At 36.2% G+C, this 14726-nt stretch overlaps 1 protein-coding gene across 6 annotated transcripts in view; it reads right to left on the bottom strand.

Moving 5' to 3' along the window:
- Positions 1-365: 365 nt before the first annotated feature.
- The window catches only part of CCP110 (centriolar coiled-coil protein 110), a 31116-nt gene continuing 16755 nt past the window's right edge, over positions 366-14726 (bottom strand). For 3 of the 6 annotated variants that reach the window (XM_037989793.2, XM_007986917.3, XM_007986900.3), the window contains 11 exons: positions 14179-14309; positions 12875-13052; positions 12186-12325; positions 11956-12072; positions 10041-10142; positions 9729-9845; positions 9059-9132; positions 8478-8540; positions 6959-7018; positions 6373-6458; positions 366-3763 (listed from right to left, as the gene is read on the bottom strand). In XM_037989793.2, the coding sequence (XP_037845721.1) occupies positions 3711-3763; positions 6373-6458; positions 6959-7018; positions 8478-8540; positions 9059-9132; positions 9729-9845; positions 10041-10142; positions 11956-12072; positions 12186-12325; positions 12875-13052; positions 14179-14309 (1121 nt within the window). In that variant the 3' untranslated portion in view covers positions 366-3710. The remainder of the gene's footprint in view (positions 3764-6372; positions 6459-6958; positions 7019-8477; positions 8541-9058; positions 9133-9728; positions 9846-10040; positions 10143-11955; positions 12073-12185; positions 12326-12874; positions 13053-14178; positions 14310-14726) is intronic. The other 3 variants (XM_007986952.3, XM_037989795.2, XM_007986909.3) reach the window with 1 other exon arrangement.

The raw sequence follows: 14726 nt of genomic DNA, 5'->3' as shown, positions 1-14726 counted from the left end.
CACCATGCCTGGCTAATATCTATTTCTTTTTTGTTTTGAGATGGAGTCTCGCTCTGTCACCCAGGCTGGAGTGCAGTGGCACAATCTGGGCTCACTGTAGCCTCTGCCTCCCAGGCTCAGGCGATTCTCTTGCTTCAGCCTCCCAAGTAGCTGGAACTACAAGCATGTACCACTACACCCAGCTAATTTTGTGTTTTTAGTAGAGACGGGGTTTCACCATGTTAGCCAGGCTGGTCTCAAACTCCTGATCTCGTGATCCAACCGCCTTGGCCTCCCAAAGTGCTGGAATTACAGACGTGAGCCGCCATGCCTGGCCTATCTGTTTAATAGTCCTTCCCCTGGTAAATAAAAACAATCAAACTAGATTTTCTTTAAGATGAAAGTTTATTTTGCTTTTTGCCTAGAAACAAAACTAGTGAAAATAAAAGTATAAAAATAAATACAATTTACATTAATGAACATTCCACTCAAAAATAAGCAAAAAAAAAGTATATAAATAAAAATCCATCAAAAGCACAAAATAGTGTCTGGCACTTGTATGAGGAAAAGCTATGAACACCAAAAAAATGTGTAAAACATATGCTTTTATCTTTAAATTAAAAAAACACACACAAGTTTCTCATCCTCTAAAGCTAGTTTTAACTATCTTCAAAACATACTATTTGTTTTAACTAATTTGCATTACACACACAAAAACTGTTAGCATGTTTCTTACTGGAGAGACCCACAATGCTATGAATAAGCTGTATCCTGAGTTTTCAGAATGATAAAGCACAGTTTATCATATAAAGAAGAAAATTTGATACTTTCCCTATAAATTTAAAAAAATTGACAACTTGGACTTTTCTTGACCATCTTCTAATTTTCTGGTTCACTCATTCAATACATGATACATCTCAATAAAGAAAATCAAGTTTACGCCCAGGGTGGCTTATTATTTCTGTCTATAGCTGGATGTCAAAGTTAAATTTAAAATGGCACAGAAAATTAGAGAAAACAATCTTCACCTCCGTATTCTTAAAAGGATATTAAGTATACAGGCTGCATTTTCAAAATACCAGTATCTCTTTAAAATTTAAATTAGATTAAATATATACTATCCCAATTTTATGTGAAAAGCACAAAGCCCTTTTTGGAAATGGTATGATAAATTAATAGTGACATTCTCCCTCATGAAGTCATGTTTTCTTGGTAACATTTGTTGGTTGATACTTTTTTTTTCTTTTTTTAGAGACAGAGTCTTGCTCTGGAGTGAGGTGGCACAATCTCGGCTCACTGCAACCTCTGCCTTCCAGGTTCAAGCAGTTCTCCTGTCTCAGCCTCTCAAGTAGGTGGAACTACAGGCAGGCACCACCACGCCCAGCTAATTTTTGTATTTTTAGTAGATAAGGGATTTCGCCACATTGGCCAGGCTAGTCTCAAACTCCTGATCTCGTGATCCACCCGCCTTGGCCTCCCAAAGTGCTGGAATTACAGGCATGAGCCACCATGCCCGGCCTATCTATTTCTTAATAGTCCTTCCCCTGGTAAATAAAAACAAACTAGATTTTCTTTAAGATGAAAAGTTTATTTTGCTTTTTGCCTAGAAGCAAAACTAGTAAAAATAAAAGTATAAAAATAAATACAATTTACATTAATGAACATTCCACTCAAAGTAAAAATAAGCAAAAAAATGTATATAAATAAAAATCAAAAGCACCAGTGTCTGGCACTTGTATGAGAAAAAGCTATGAACACCAAAAAAATATGTAAAACACACGTTTTTATCTTTAAATTAAAAACACACTCAGGTTTCTCATCCTTCCTCTAAAGCTACTTTTAACTGTCTCCAAAACATACTATTTGTTTTAACTAATTTGCATTACCCACACAAAGAGTGCACAAAACTGTTAGCATGTTTCTTACTGGAGAGACCCACAATGCTATGAATAAGCTGTATCCTGAGTTTTCAGAATGATAAAGCACAGTTTATCACATTAAGAAGACAATTTGATACTTTCCCTATACATTTAAAAAAATGGGTAACTTGGACTTTTTTTGACCATCTTCTAATTTTCTAGTTCACTCATTCAATACATGATACATCTCAATAAAGAAAATCAAGTTTACACCCAGGGTGGCTTATTATTTCTGTCTATAGCTGGATGTCAAAGTTAAATTTAAAATGGCACAGAAAATTGGAGAAAACAATCTTCACCTCTGTATTCTTAAAAGGATATTAAGAATATATACAGGCTGCATTTTCAAAATACCAGTATCTCTTTAAAATTTAAATTAGATTAAATATATACTATCCCAATTTTATGTGAAAAGCACAAAGCCCTTTTTGGATATCTATTATGGTATGATAAATTAATAGTGACATTCTCTCTCATGAAGTCATGTTTTCTTGGTAACATTTGTTGGTTGATACTTTTTTTTTTTTTTTGAGACAGCGTCTCACTGTGTTACCCAGGCTGGAGTGCAATGGCACAATCTTGGCTCACTGCAACCTCTGCCTCCCAGGTTCAAGCGATTCTCCTCTCTCAGCCTCCCAAGTAGCTGCAACTACAGGCATGCACCATCAAGCCCGACTAATTTTTGTATTTTTAGTACAGATGGGGTTTCCCCATGTTTGGTCAGGCTGGTCTCAAACTCCGAACCTCAGGTGATCCACCCGCCTTGGCCTCCCAAAGTGTGGGATTACAGGTGTGAGCCACCTTGTCTGGCCAGTTGATACTTTCAATGGATATGTTAGTGATGAAAAATCTTAAACATGGGTGTCTTCAAGCAATGTAGAATTTTAACCAGGCAATATTCTTATCCTGAAATCTGGATTTATTATTATATAGCCCTTTATTCTCTCCTAAATCAAGCATGCTAGAAAAAACAGACTATGAAGAACAAAATATACAGACTAAATAGAAAATATAACTGCATGCAACATATTATTATTTTACAGAAATGGATGTAATAATGCATTCCCAAGAGCTACATTCAAGAAGATTGTGCTGTCTTCCCCAAATTTGTTACCCGTCACAGAAAGATCCTATAACCTAGTACAAATGTTTCTAACAGTACTGGGGTAACAAACGTGAAGCCTAACATTTCTGTAAGACAACTAGTTGTTCACAGGAATGTATGCTTCTGACCAAAATGGTGACCCACATTAACTTCTGTAGTAGATTTTAGTGGACCAAAATTGGCTACATGGTTATACTATAAGTCAAAGAATGTGGACTTTGAGCGGTTAATCCAAGTTTTTAAAGTTATAAAATGAGGGAAAGGGATTCTTCTGCAATAAGTTCCCTTTGAATCAAACTCAAAAATCACTATGCAGAGATGAATGAAATTTATGTTTTAGAACTTATTTATAATTTGTCTTATCTTTTCAATATTCTGTAAAAGTAAACCCAAACATCCTTGATGTTTACAAAAAGGGTCTCTGTAGACATCTGGGCATATAAAACAAACTTAGGTTTGTATAGGTAAGCACAGAGATGATGCAATTACTAAACACTAATTTGTCTTCACCCAAACTTATTATTAAGAGGAAAATAGGGGCGTGGAGCAGGAATTACCAAACTGACCAAATGATCCAGATAAGTGCTCAGCCTTCTGATGTCACTTTGTCTGTGTAAACAGAGTCCAGGGTTAAATAAAGTCTTGGGCAGGGAAAATAACATGGATAATAATCCTCCCCCAGTTTTATCCTAATGAATGTTGTCTTCTTAAATTGTCGCAACATTTGGCCGCTTTCTTTGGATTTTTCCTGCATATACTCCTAAAAATAGAGCAAAATTAGTATTACTTTTCAATGGTAGGTTTTCTATAATGATACAATTTAATGAGTTTTTACTCTGGAACAAACACTGAGCTAGGCAATATACATTATCATATTTAATCATTATATGAATCATCCTGAGGTAGAAATTGGTATGACCATTTTAAGTCTAATCAAACCGAGGCATAGGAGAGCACTTGCCTAACAAACAGAGCTAGAAGAACTCTGATAACCCAGTTCCACCTGATGTGTTATTTTACTTAACCATTTTGCATGACCACCTCCTACTCTGCTTTGATTAGTGGTTTCTGAATTTCACTATATAAACTCTAGTCAAGCACAAAACATCAAATGAAGAAATGTGTTTTAAAACTAAGTCAAAGATCACTTACGATAAAATCAGAGATTGCAATTTAGGTTTGTAAAACTATAACTAAATGCTTTGCAGCGTACTTTAACATTTTAGAATTCTAATTCAGTCTAAGAGTATGATATTCTATCATAATAAAAATTAGTTTTCTATAAATTGCTTAACAAAGAATTTGCCTCTGTTTAGAGCAAATCAAAACATAATTTCAAATTTGTTTAAAACGTAATTCAGACCATTAAAACTCTAAGCAGGAAAGAGTAATATTTTAAAAAATGACAATGGATTCCTGTGTTCAAATTCATAGTTAGCATTTTAACCAGCCAGTATCCCAAACTCTCAGTTTATATAAAAGAATACAATTCTGTCTAGACAAGGTGGCTCACACCTGTAATCCCAGAGCTCTGGGAGGCCGAGGTGGGTGGATCACCTGAGGTCAGGCATTTGAGACTGGCCTGGCCAGTATGGTAAAACCCCATCTCTACTAAAAACACAAGAAATTAGCTGGGCGTGGTGGCACGCGCCTGTAATTCCAGCTACTCAGGGGGCTGAGGCAGGAGAATGGCTTGAACCTGGGAGGCAGAGGTTGCAGTGAGCCAAGATCACACCACTGCACTCCAGCCTGGGCAACAGAACAAGACTCTGTCTCAAAATAAAAACAAAAACAACAAAGAATACAATTCTTTAGTCTCTTTCTATTGTGTAAATATGCACTCATGTGTAAGTAAATCTTTAGAAAACAACAGCAACAGATTTTTGTACTTGTTTAGATACATATTAATTGTACATGTTAATTCAAGGGTTAAGTTCATTTGTATTAATAATTATGTTTCAATGCAATTAAACCTCAATAGTTCAAAATAATGAACTTCGTTGTATGTTACTAACTTCAATGACTGCCTGTACATCCTTTATACTGTTGAGTATTGCTGAATAAAAACAGTACTTGCTATTTTGCTTATAAGTTCACAAGTGACAAATAGTGGAGATGAAATGCATGAGAAAAGAACATGGAGAGTAGTCACTGTGGTAAATTGATATCAGGCAAAACAATACTAATTCCTCAATGATTTTCCAACTTGCTAAGTTTCAGTGCAATATAGAATATTAACATGAGAAAAACAGAAAATGTTTTAAAATTCCACAGGTCTGGTGTTTGGTCTGAGTCCTTTCAAATGGTTATCTTTCAAACTAGCTTATTCTGACTGCCTCTGGAGTAAGCAGTATCTTCAGCTATGTAATCCTTTAAGACAATTCCATTAACTGTCACTCACAATGATTTCCAAAGATGACCTTTTAAATTACCCAATCTATGTGTGACACTATGAATTACATTCACTACAAACATACAAAAGGTCAGCTATCATTTCAAAGTTATGATCAATAGCTTGTTTCCTCCTAATTTGAAGGAAATCACTTAGTAATAAAAGCTCTAAAATTTGCCTAATTGTATATTAAAGGAAAGATTAGAATTGATTAAAGGTTGAATCTTCAATGCCTGGTGATTAATTTAGGTTTCTTGTAAATGTCTAGAAAGCAGTATAGTTAAAGCACAACAATTGGAAAGTATTTTTAAATGGATCACATAATTTTTAAGTGAGCTTAATCAAAGTATCTTAACAAAGATACCTAAAAAATATTACAGCATTTGGTTAAGAGCTTTGAATTAGCTGAAGAATGAGTTTGTCTTCTTGCCACCATAAACAGAATTTTAAAACACAGTTTTTAGTTTAGCTATTACTCCTCAAATAATGAACATAAGGAGAGATTTAGCTCAAGCCTCGGACTGAGCAAAATATGAAGCCCTCCTCCCACTGGCATATTCACATGTGATCTTATAGTCTGAGGGAGAAAGTTTTATCCCTTTATGTGCAGACACACTTCCCCAAGCTGAACAGACAATGCACAGACTTAGCACCAGAGATGATCATTATCTTTTATTCATTAAATAAAAAGGTTTTCTGAATTAAGCATGGCAAATTCTACAATTTTTTCAGAATGAAAAATACATGGTGCTTTCCATAGAAACATTATAGAAATCAAGACTGGAATCACACTTTTACTAAGACTTCCTGACTGCCATACAATGCTAAGACCAAAAAACACTAATAAGATGCCATGAATATGCCAAAATTATGGTGGCAAGGAAAGACAATCTATTCAACTTCTGTGGCCTGAGTTATGGGGCAGCTTGTGCACTCCCTTCTATTGAATGGGCTTCAGGAATTCATTTTCTACAAACCTGAAACAGGCACTCTGTTAGGCACTCTGCTCTGTGAAGGCTTCTGTCTATTTTGCACAACCCCCTTCACTGATGTCTTAGGGGTTCTAATCGAATATAAAAAAATTAATAAGTCACTGGCATTAAGGTCTAAATGTTCAAAATTCAAAGAAAGCAATCACATTGCATCAACTGTCCAAAGCACAAATAAGCTTGAAAAGAACTGAAGTCTCATGCATGCGCACAGTAAGGAAAGCTAAACTCTGGCTTCAGCAGGAGACTATAAGCATGAGTCACACTCTGTTGGAGAATCACTTCGGTGGTGCTGAACTTACTATATGGATATTTAAAATACTTTATGAGTAAAATGGTATGAAATGAAAAGTAAAAACATGCCAACATAAGACAGTAATTAGAATACACAACAGTACACCAAGAGGGTTACATTTGAAGACAAAACTTTAAAATATCTTTCCCAATGCTATAAAGAAAAAATCCCATTTGAAAAACCATTATCCTTTATGTAAAGAACACTAGATTTATTTTTCCCTCTCAAATCTAATCTTGGTTTCCGTAGTTTTCAATACCCATGGTGTGGCATTCTTACCCTTGTCTACTAAGTAGCCTATGAACAGGTGCATTCTGTCCTTGGTTTGGCTGAAGGACTCTGTTGACAAATTAAATAAAAAATTAATTTAAAAGGATAAATTCCACTTTTTTCCCATTTTCTTTCAACGGATGAAAGATGATCATAAGGTAAAATTCAACTATGCAACATGGCCTATATATTACCACAAAGCAGAGCAAATCGACTAAAGCATATTAATATGATACTTACATTTTGCTCACTAAGAGTCCAAACCTTAGGTTTTTACAGGCAAAGAAATGTCCAACATATAGACTAACCCTTGTGCTTGTAGATAATTTTCTTATACTTTACAAAAGTTAACTTTTCCTTTCAAACCAGTGAGAGAAGAAAGTATCACTCTCATTTTACAGGAGTAAAAAACAGGTCAGAAATAATAAAGTTCACTTTTTAGCTTTATTTTTTATTTATTTATTTATTTTGAGATGGGTCTTATTTACTATGTTACCCCGACTGGTTTGAACCCCTGGGCTTATGCTATCCTCCTGCCTCAGCCTCCCGAGTAGCTGGGATCGTAGAAGCATGCCACTGCACCCAGTTTAAGTTAGTTTTTCTTTTTGAGACGGAGTCTTGCTCTATCACCCAGGATGGAGTACAGTGGTGCAGTCTCAGCTCACTGCAACCTCCGCCTCCCGGGTTCAAGCAATTCTCCTGCCTCAGCCTCCTGAGGAGCTGAGATTACAGGCACGTGCCACCATACCCGGCTTTTTGTATTTTTTTATTTTTGTATTTTTACTAGAGACAGGGTTTCACCATCTTGACCCAGCTGGTCTTGAACTCCTGACCTCGTGATCCACCCACCTCAGCCTCCCAGAGTGCTGGGATAACAGGCATGAGCCACTGCGCCCGGCCCAGCTTAAGTTAGCTTTCTAAGGTTTTTAAATAAGTATCAAAGATCCTCTGGACTGTGTAACCGAACTCAAGACGTATCACGCCCAAAATTTCTACCACAGATAGTATGTCCTACAAAAGCTCCAGATACATCTGGTCTGACACGTGACCAGGTATACAGCCGGTATTCATATGAATCTTGAGCCTAAGGACCACCCCCCACCCAATTCAGCAAAAAGTTATCTACTGATGTCAAGTAGAACAAAGTCAACAAAAATGAAGTTTGGGATTTAAATTTTTTTTTTTTGAGATAGAGTTTCACTCTTGTTGCCCAGGCTGGAGTGCAATGGCACGATCTTGGCTCACTGCAACCTCTGCCTCCCGGGTTCAAGGAATTCTCCTGCCTCAGCCTCTTGAGTAGCTGGGATTGCAGGCATGTGCCACCATGCCCAGAAAAGTTTGTATTTTTAGTAGAGACAGGGTTTTTCATGTTGGTCAAGCTGATCTCAAACTCCCGACCTCAGGTGATCCATCTGCCTTGGCTTCCCAAAGTGCTGGGATTACAGGCATGAGCCACTGTGCCCAGCCAATTTTTTTTTTTCTATGAAAAACAAAAAGCCTCTCATTAAGACTAAGTGATTTTTCTCACCTTGTTTCAGAAGGATTTTGTTTAACCAGAAATTTCTTATTTGGCATTCCCATTTCAGCAGCTCTAACACAATATAAAAATAAGGACATAATGTATTTAGAGAAGGGAGGAAAACATGCTTACAAATGTAATACAGGAGACAGAAACAAATCATCATTTAGAAGCTGGTGTACTACTGGAAGACCTGTACTAAGCATATTAAAGACACTATTCAAGAAAGAAGAATTTTTTAAGAAGTTACTAAGATATTTTTCCCATTAAGTCTTTATTCCCCAGAAACCTTTAGGACATCAGAAAAAGCATACATTTAGTCACTGAATATAAAGATTAACTGTTTTTAAGATTGATCAACTATCAGTTATATGAGTTGAATGTTGTCAAATTTAATAAATTCATCTAAGATGAAATGAGATTTTAGCACCTGATTTTAATAAATTTCTTTATATAAAGGGGATTTCTATCAGCTCAACTGCAGAAAAATTAACCCTTCTTTATTTCTAAATTTAAATATGCAAATAGACCAACAGATGACTACAATTAATTGGTTTGATAACTAACATGACATGATACGAAAAACTTACTTCATGTATTTCTTCCTATCAAGAGACTTCTGTGTTGCAGCTGAAAGAGCCACTCGTGGACTTTTCATTTTATCCTTTAATATACAAAAGTAATGTCAAACTCTACTGGTACCAATTAATACCACTATATTATAATACAGAATGATCCCAAACTGCCTGGAAAAGCTTCTCTCTACTAACATTTTTAATTTAGTTAAATCATCTTGTTTTGTATTTTTGAAGCAGTCTAATTCTAAGAATTAAATAATTAGAATTATGTAAATTTTGCTTGCTTTTCCTTTGCCAATTACACTAATTGATTCAAATCACAAACTGATATACTTCAAATTAATTTGGAGCCTGTTTTCTAACTCAGACTTCAAAAAAAGTAAAACCCACGTTATAATTGAATTCAAGAAAATTCAATCAGGAGCAGCAGATAGACTGTATAAGCCATCTGAGCAAAACATTCAAAGCTTCAACTCTAAAATCCAAGCAGAAAACAATATGTAATTCTTACATTATGTAATTCTTTTAAATCTATCTACAGATTTAAATGTTGCTAGTAATTCCAGGAATTACTTGTGCTTAAGAATTATCAGAAGGGTGCTGAAGTCAACCAAAAATGACATTTAATATCAATTATCCTAAACCCAGAAGAACTCTATTCATTAGAAATAATATAACATACCATTTGCCTGAGCATTTTCTCTTTGCGAACTTCTCGATCATGATGTAGAATAGACATTCTTTCAGTTGCATCCATTACAAAGAATATGTCATGAATACCATACAGGGCAGCTCGCAACTAGACACAAGAAAAGAAAATATTGTATATGTTTAAATGATGAGGTCAGAGTTCAGGAATACTATATACCATGTACACTTCCTTATAGAAAAAGGTTAAAATAATTTTCACTGAAATCTATTTTCAGTAATTAAATAAAAAAGGAGAAATATAATATGTCCATGTCTTAAAAGCCTTCAGGAGCCACGTATTTACCTGAGCTAACACTCTTTCCTGAAGTGAAGCATCTTGAGCTGAAACAACGCCTCTCTTTAATGGTGCTTCTGACTGAAAACTTCTTATGAATTCCATAGTATCCTGAAAAAAGAAATGCTCCTTCAAACACATTTTTCTAGAAAGATTTGTGATCACTGGAGTTTCCTTTCTTCTTTTTCTCAGTCAATCCAAAATTACAGTCTTTCCTCAGTATCTGTGGGGGACTGGTTCCAGGAATCCCTCAGATACCAAAATCCAAGGATGCTGGAGTCCCTTATACAAAATGGTTATCTGCATATAACCTAAGCACATCTCCCATGTACTTTAAATCATCTCTAGATTAGTTAAAATACCTAATAAACGTACATGCTACATAAATAGTTGTTATATTGTTTAGGAAATAATGACAAGAAAAAAAAAATCTGTACATGTTCAGTACAGACACAATCATCATTTGTTTTTTCTGAATTATTTTTGATTCATGGTTGGTTGAATCCACAGATGTGGAACCCAGAGATAGAGGGCCAACTGTACTAAGAACATAAATAAAACTGTTACTTATTAGAAGTCCAATACCACTCACTTTCAAGCAAGAGAAATACACACAAACTGCTTCATTTACATGTTATTCATAATATTATCTGAGTAAGATTAACAATTATTAGAGGAACCAGCCCCCAATATTTCAACGTAGATTCTTTCTATTTTCCATAAGTGTTGGCTGGCTGAGAAATAAAGAGAAAGAGTACAAAGAGAGGAATTTTACCACTGGGCCTCCAGGGGTTACATCACATATCGGTAAAACCATGATGCCCACCTGAGCCTTAAAGCCAGCAAGTTTTATTAAGGATTTCAAAAGGGGAGGGGGTGCAAGAACAGGGAGTGGTCACAAAGATCACATGCTTCAAAGGGCAAAAAGGAGAACAAAGATCACATGCTTCTGAGGAAAGAGGACAAGGGCAAAATCAGAAACTACTGATAAGGGTCTATGTTCAGCTGTGCACATATTGTACTGATAAACATCTTAAACAAAAGAAAACAGGGTTCGACAGCAGAGAACTGGTCTGACCACAAATTTACCAGGGCTGGTGTTTCCCAATCCTAGTAAGCCTGAGGGTACTGCAGGAGACCAGGGCGTATTTCAGTCCTTATCTCAATCGCATAAGACAGACACTCCCAGAGCGGCCGTTTATAAACCTCCCCCGAGGAATGCATTCCTTCCCCAGGGTATTAATTATTAATATTCCTTGCTAGGAAAAGAATTTAGCGATATCTTCCCTACTTGCACGTCCGTTTACAGGGTCTCTGCAAGAAGAAAAATATGGCTCTGTTTTGCCCAACTCCATAGGCAGTCAGACCTTATGGTTGTCTTCCCTAGTTCCTAGAAAATCACTGTTATTCTGTTCTTTTTCAAGGTGCACTGATTTCATATTGCTCAAACACACGTTTTACAATCAATTTGTACAGTTAACACAATAGTGGTCCTGAGGTGACATATATCCTCAGCTTAGGAAGACAACAGGATTATGAGATTAAAGACAGGCATAAGAAATTATAAAAGCATTAATTTTGGAAACTGATAAATGTCCATATTAAAATGAAATCTTCACAATTTATGTTCAGAGATTGAAGTAAATACAGGCATAAGAAATTATAAAAGTATTATTTGGGAATTGATATATGTCCATATTAAAACGAAATCTTCACAATTTATATTCCTCTGCTGCGGCTCCAGCCAGTCCCTCCGTTCCGGGTCTCTCTGACTTCCCCCAACAAACAATCAGACTTCTAAAACTGCCTATATTACAGTGACTAAAAAGTGTTCAAGTCCTGAACTAATCTGTTAGCTCAGCTGTCACAAGACTGATAGAAACTAAGACAGAAGCAAAATACAAACAATTTACAGGAATCTTACTTTTACAGTTTGTCGAAGTTGCTTCAGCTTATCTGTCTGCATAAGTCTACGAGTAAGAAATCCTTTTGCCACTGCAGTTATTTTGTTAAATTTTGCTTGTATTTCCGGACTAAAAACCTAGGAGAAAGAAGATAGACACAATGTTTATTGGTGTTCATTTATACAGTCTAAGATAATATAGCTTTTAAGAAAAGATAGATAGATGGACATGTATCATTAAGTTTACCCACTTGAGACCATCTAGTTTTGGCTCTTCCAAAAGGCCTTGTTACTGAGAGTTTAGTCAAGCCACTAGTTGATGATCCCCAGAGGTAGAATGGTGCTTCATTTGGAGAAACAAAGCTATACTGCAGGGCAGAATTTGTGAAACCTAGAGAAACATACATATAGTATTATACTTGATGTCATATAATTAGAATACAAAGAACATCCCAATAAACACTTGTGACACTCATTAAGAATAGCAATTGCCTCCAAAACTGACCCACCTGCCGACTTAAAATATTTATGGACTTTAAAGCTTATGTACCAGATGGATCTTTTCAACACAAAGTGTCTCAGGACAATTGAGATATGAAGATAAGCTCTTTAAAGGGACTAGGGAATTAGAGGTAATTCAAGATCACTCAGGAGAGAGCAAACTGTTTTCACTCGAAGTATATCACCTGCTGCATGAATGATCAGACGGCTCTGAGCCGAATTTCCTGATATTTTCCTAGCAAAGGTATTCTTTGCTCACAAACTGCTCACAAGTCTTTGATCTCCTATCTTGTCATTTTTCACTGGTTACTAAGCAGCTGGCGAAGAGGGTTGGACATGGAATCATTTGAAAACAGGAGATATAATGTTATAGTGTGCCAAATAAATATCTTACTGTAGGATCATTTTCCCAAATGCAAAAGGATTTTTAAATATTTACCAGAACTATTTGAATTTGAAGTATGGAGTGAGTCCGCTTGAGACAGCATTGTTTCCAGCAAACTAGAGTCACTTATTTTTCTCCATTCTAATTCCACTGCACTGTTAATGTCCAACTCAGAGGCTTCCGCTGTCATTGCCTTCTTCTCTTTTAACATTTTCTCCTGCTCTTCTATTTCCTATAGATGAACAGTTTATTGTAACATGCTAAACCTTTTAATTATGTCCCAAAATAATATCATTTTAGGCTTAGCCAAAAGTACATGTAATTATTAGCAATTATTATTTCAAGTTTTTCTTCCTCAAATTATCCTTCCTTCCTTCTCCCTTCCCTTCCCTTCTCTCTTCCTTCCTTCCTTCCTTCCTTCCTTCCTTCCTTCCTTCCTTCCTTCCTTCCTTCCCTCCCTCCCTCCCTCTTTTCTATTCCTTTCTCTCTCTCTGTCTCTCTCTTTCTCTCTCTCGTTTTGAGAAACGGAATCTCGCTCTGTCCCCCAGGCTGGAGTGCAGTAGCACAATCTCGGTTCACGGCAATCTCCACCTTGTGGGTTCAAGTGATTCTCCTGCCTCAGTTTTCCAAGTAGCTAGGACTACAGGTGTGCACCACCATTTTGTATTTTTTAGTAGAGACAGGATTTCACTATATGTTGGCCAGGCTGGTCTCAAACTCCTGACCTCAGGTGATCCACCCACCTTGGCCTCCCAAAGTGCTGGGATTACAGGCATGAGCACGGCACCCAGTCTATAATGTATTTTAATATGTGATAATGTATAAATTATTAATAACTATAATAATATTATAACAAGTGTCATTCTTTTTTTTTCTTTTTATAGAGACAGGGTCTCCCTCTGTTGCCCAGGCTGGAGTGCAGTGGCTACACAAAGGAGAAATCATAGCTCACTGCAGCCTTGAATCTCTGGGCTCAAGTGATCCTCCCACCTCAGCCTCCTACGTAGCTGGGACTACAGGTTCATGACACCATGCCCAGCACAAGTGTCATTTTTATGATATAACTCTTGCAGAATGTGTTCTTTAGCACCTATTTATAAAATACCTTTTGAAAATATTAAGCTTTAAATCAAGGATTCAATAAAATATCCTTGATAAATTATGCAGTTACTTTTAAATAAGGATCTAAATATCAAATTTCACATTTTGACAAAAAATACCATTCATGTATCAAAATGACTCCCTTACCATAAGAAATATGGAGGAAAAAATTACAAGTATTCTATACATGACCAAAATTCATAGGTATCCTTGGCTAAATTTCACTTACCAGTCGTATCTCCCCCCACATTCCTCACCTTTTGCAATCTTTCTTGTTCCCTTTCCTGCTCAGCTATAAGTAGTGATAACTGCTGAGCATGCTGTTCTTCTAGTCTCTTCCGCATTTCTTCAAAAGCTAGCATCTTGCTTTTTAGTAACTCCTCGCTTTCTGAAAAGAAACATGTCTCCTCAATTTAGAAAATTCACTACAAGTCTAACGTCTGATATTTTATACCATTCAATTTAAATTATCCTTCTGACAAGAGAGTATTCCTGGATCTGACATAATACAATTAAGATATAGCTGGGTCTCTACTTTGAGCCACATTCACATTTTCCACTCCTTTTATTTCATGATACTCAGTAAAGTAAGACCTGTATTGCATCACCTTTACCCACTCATTCAACAGATCCCATCTTGATCTGAAATGACAGACCCAGGACTATACATTCAGACAAGATTCTCCTGACTCTACTTAACTCTCAGATATGATTCTCAACTGCATCCTACCACCATTTGTTTTTTTGACACTTATCCTCCAGGGTCTCTGGTATTGTAGCCTGTAGTTTTGCCTTGTTTTGATTT

Source organism: Chlorocebus sabaeus, chromosome 5, assembly GCF_047675955.1.
Source record: "Chlorocebus sabaeus isolate Y175 chromosome 5, mChlSab1.0.hap1, whole genome shotgun sequence".
Lineage (NCBI taxonomy): Eukaryota > Metazoa > Chordata > Mammalia > Primates > Cercopithecidae > Chlorocebus > Chlorocebus sabaeus.
Note: the sequence above shows the minus strand (reverse complement) of the source record. Positions and strands in the feature narration are given on the sequence as shown.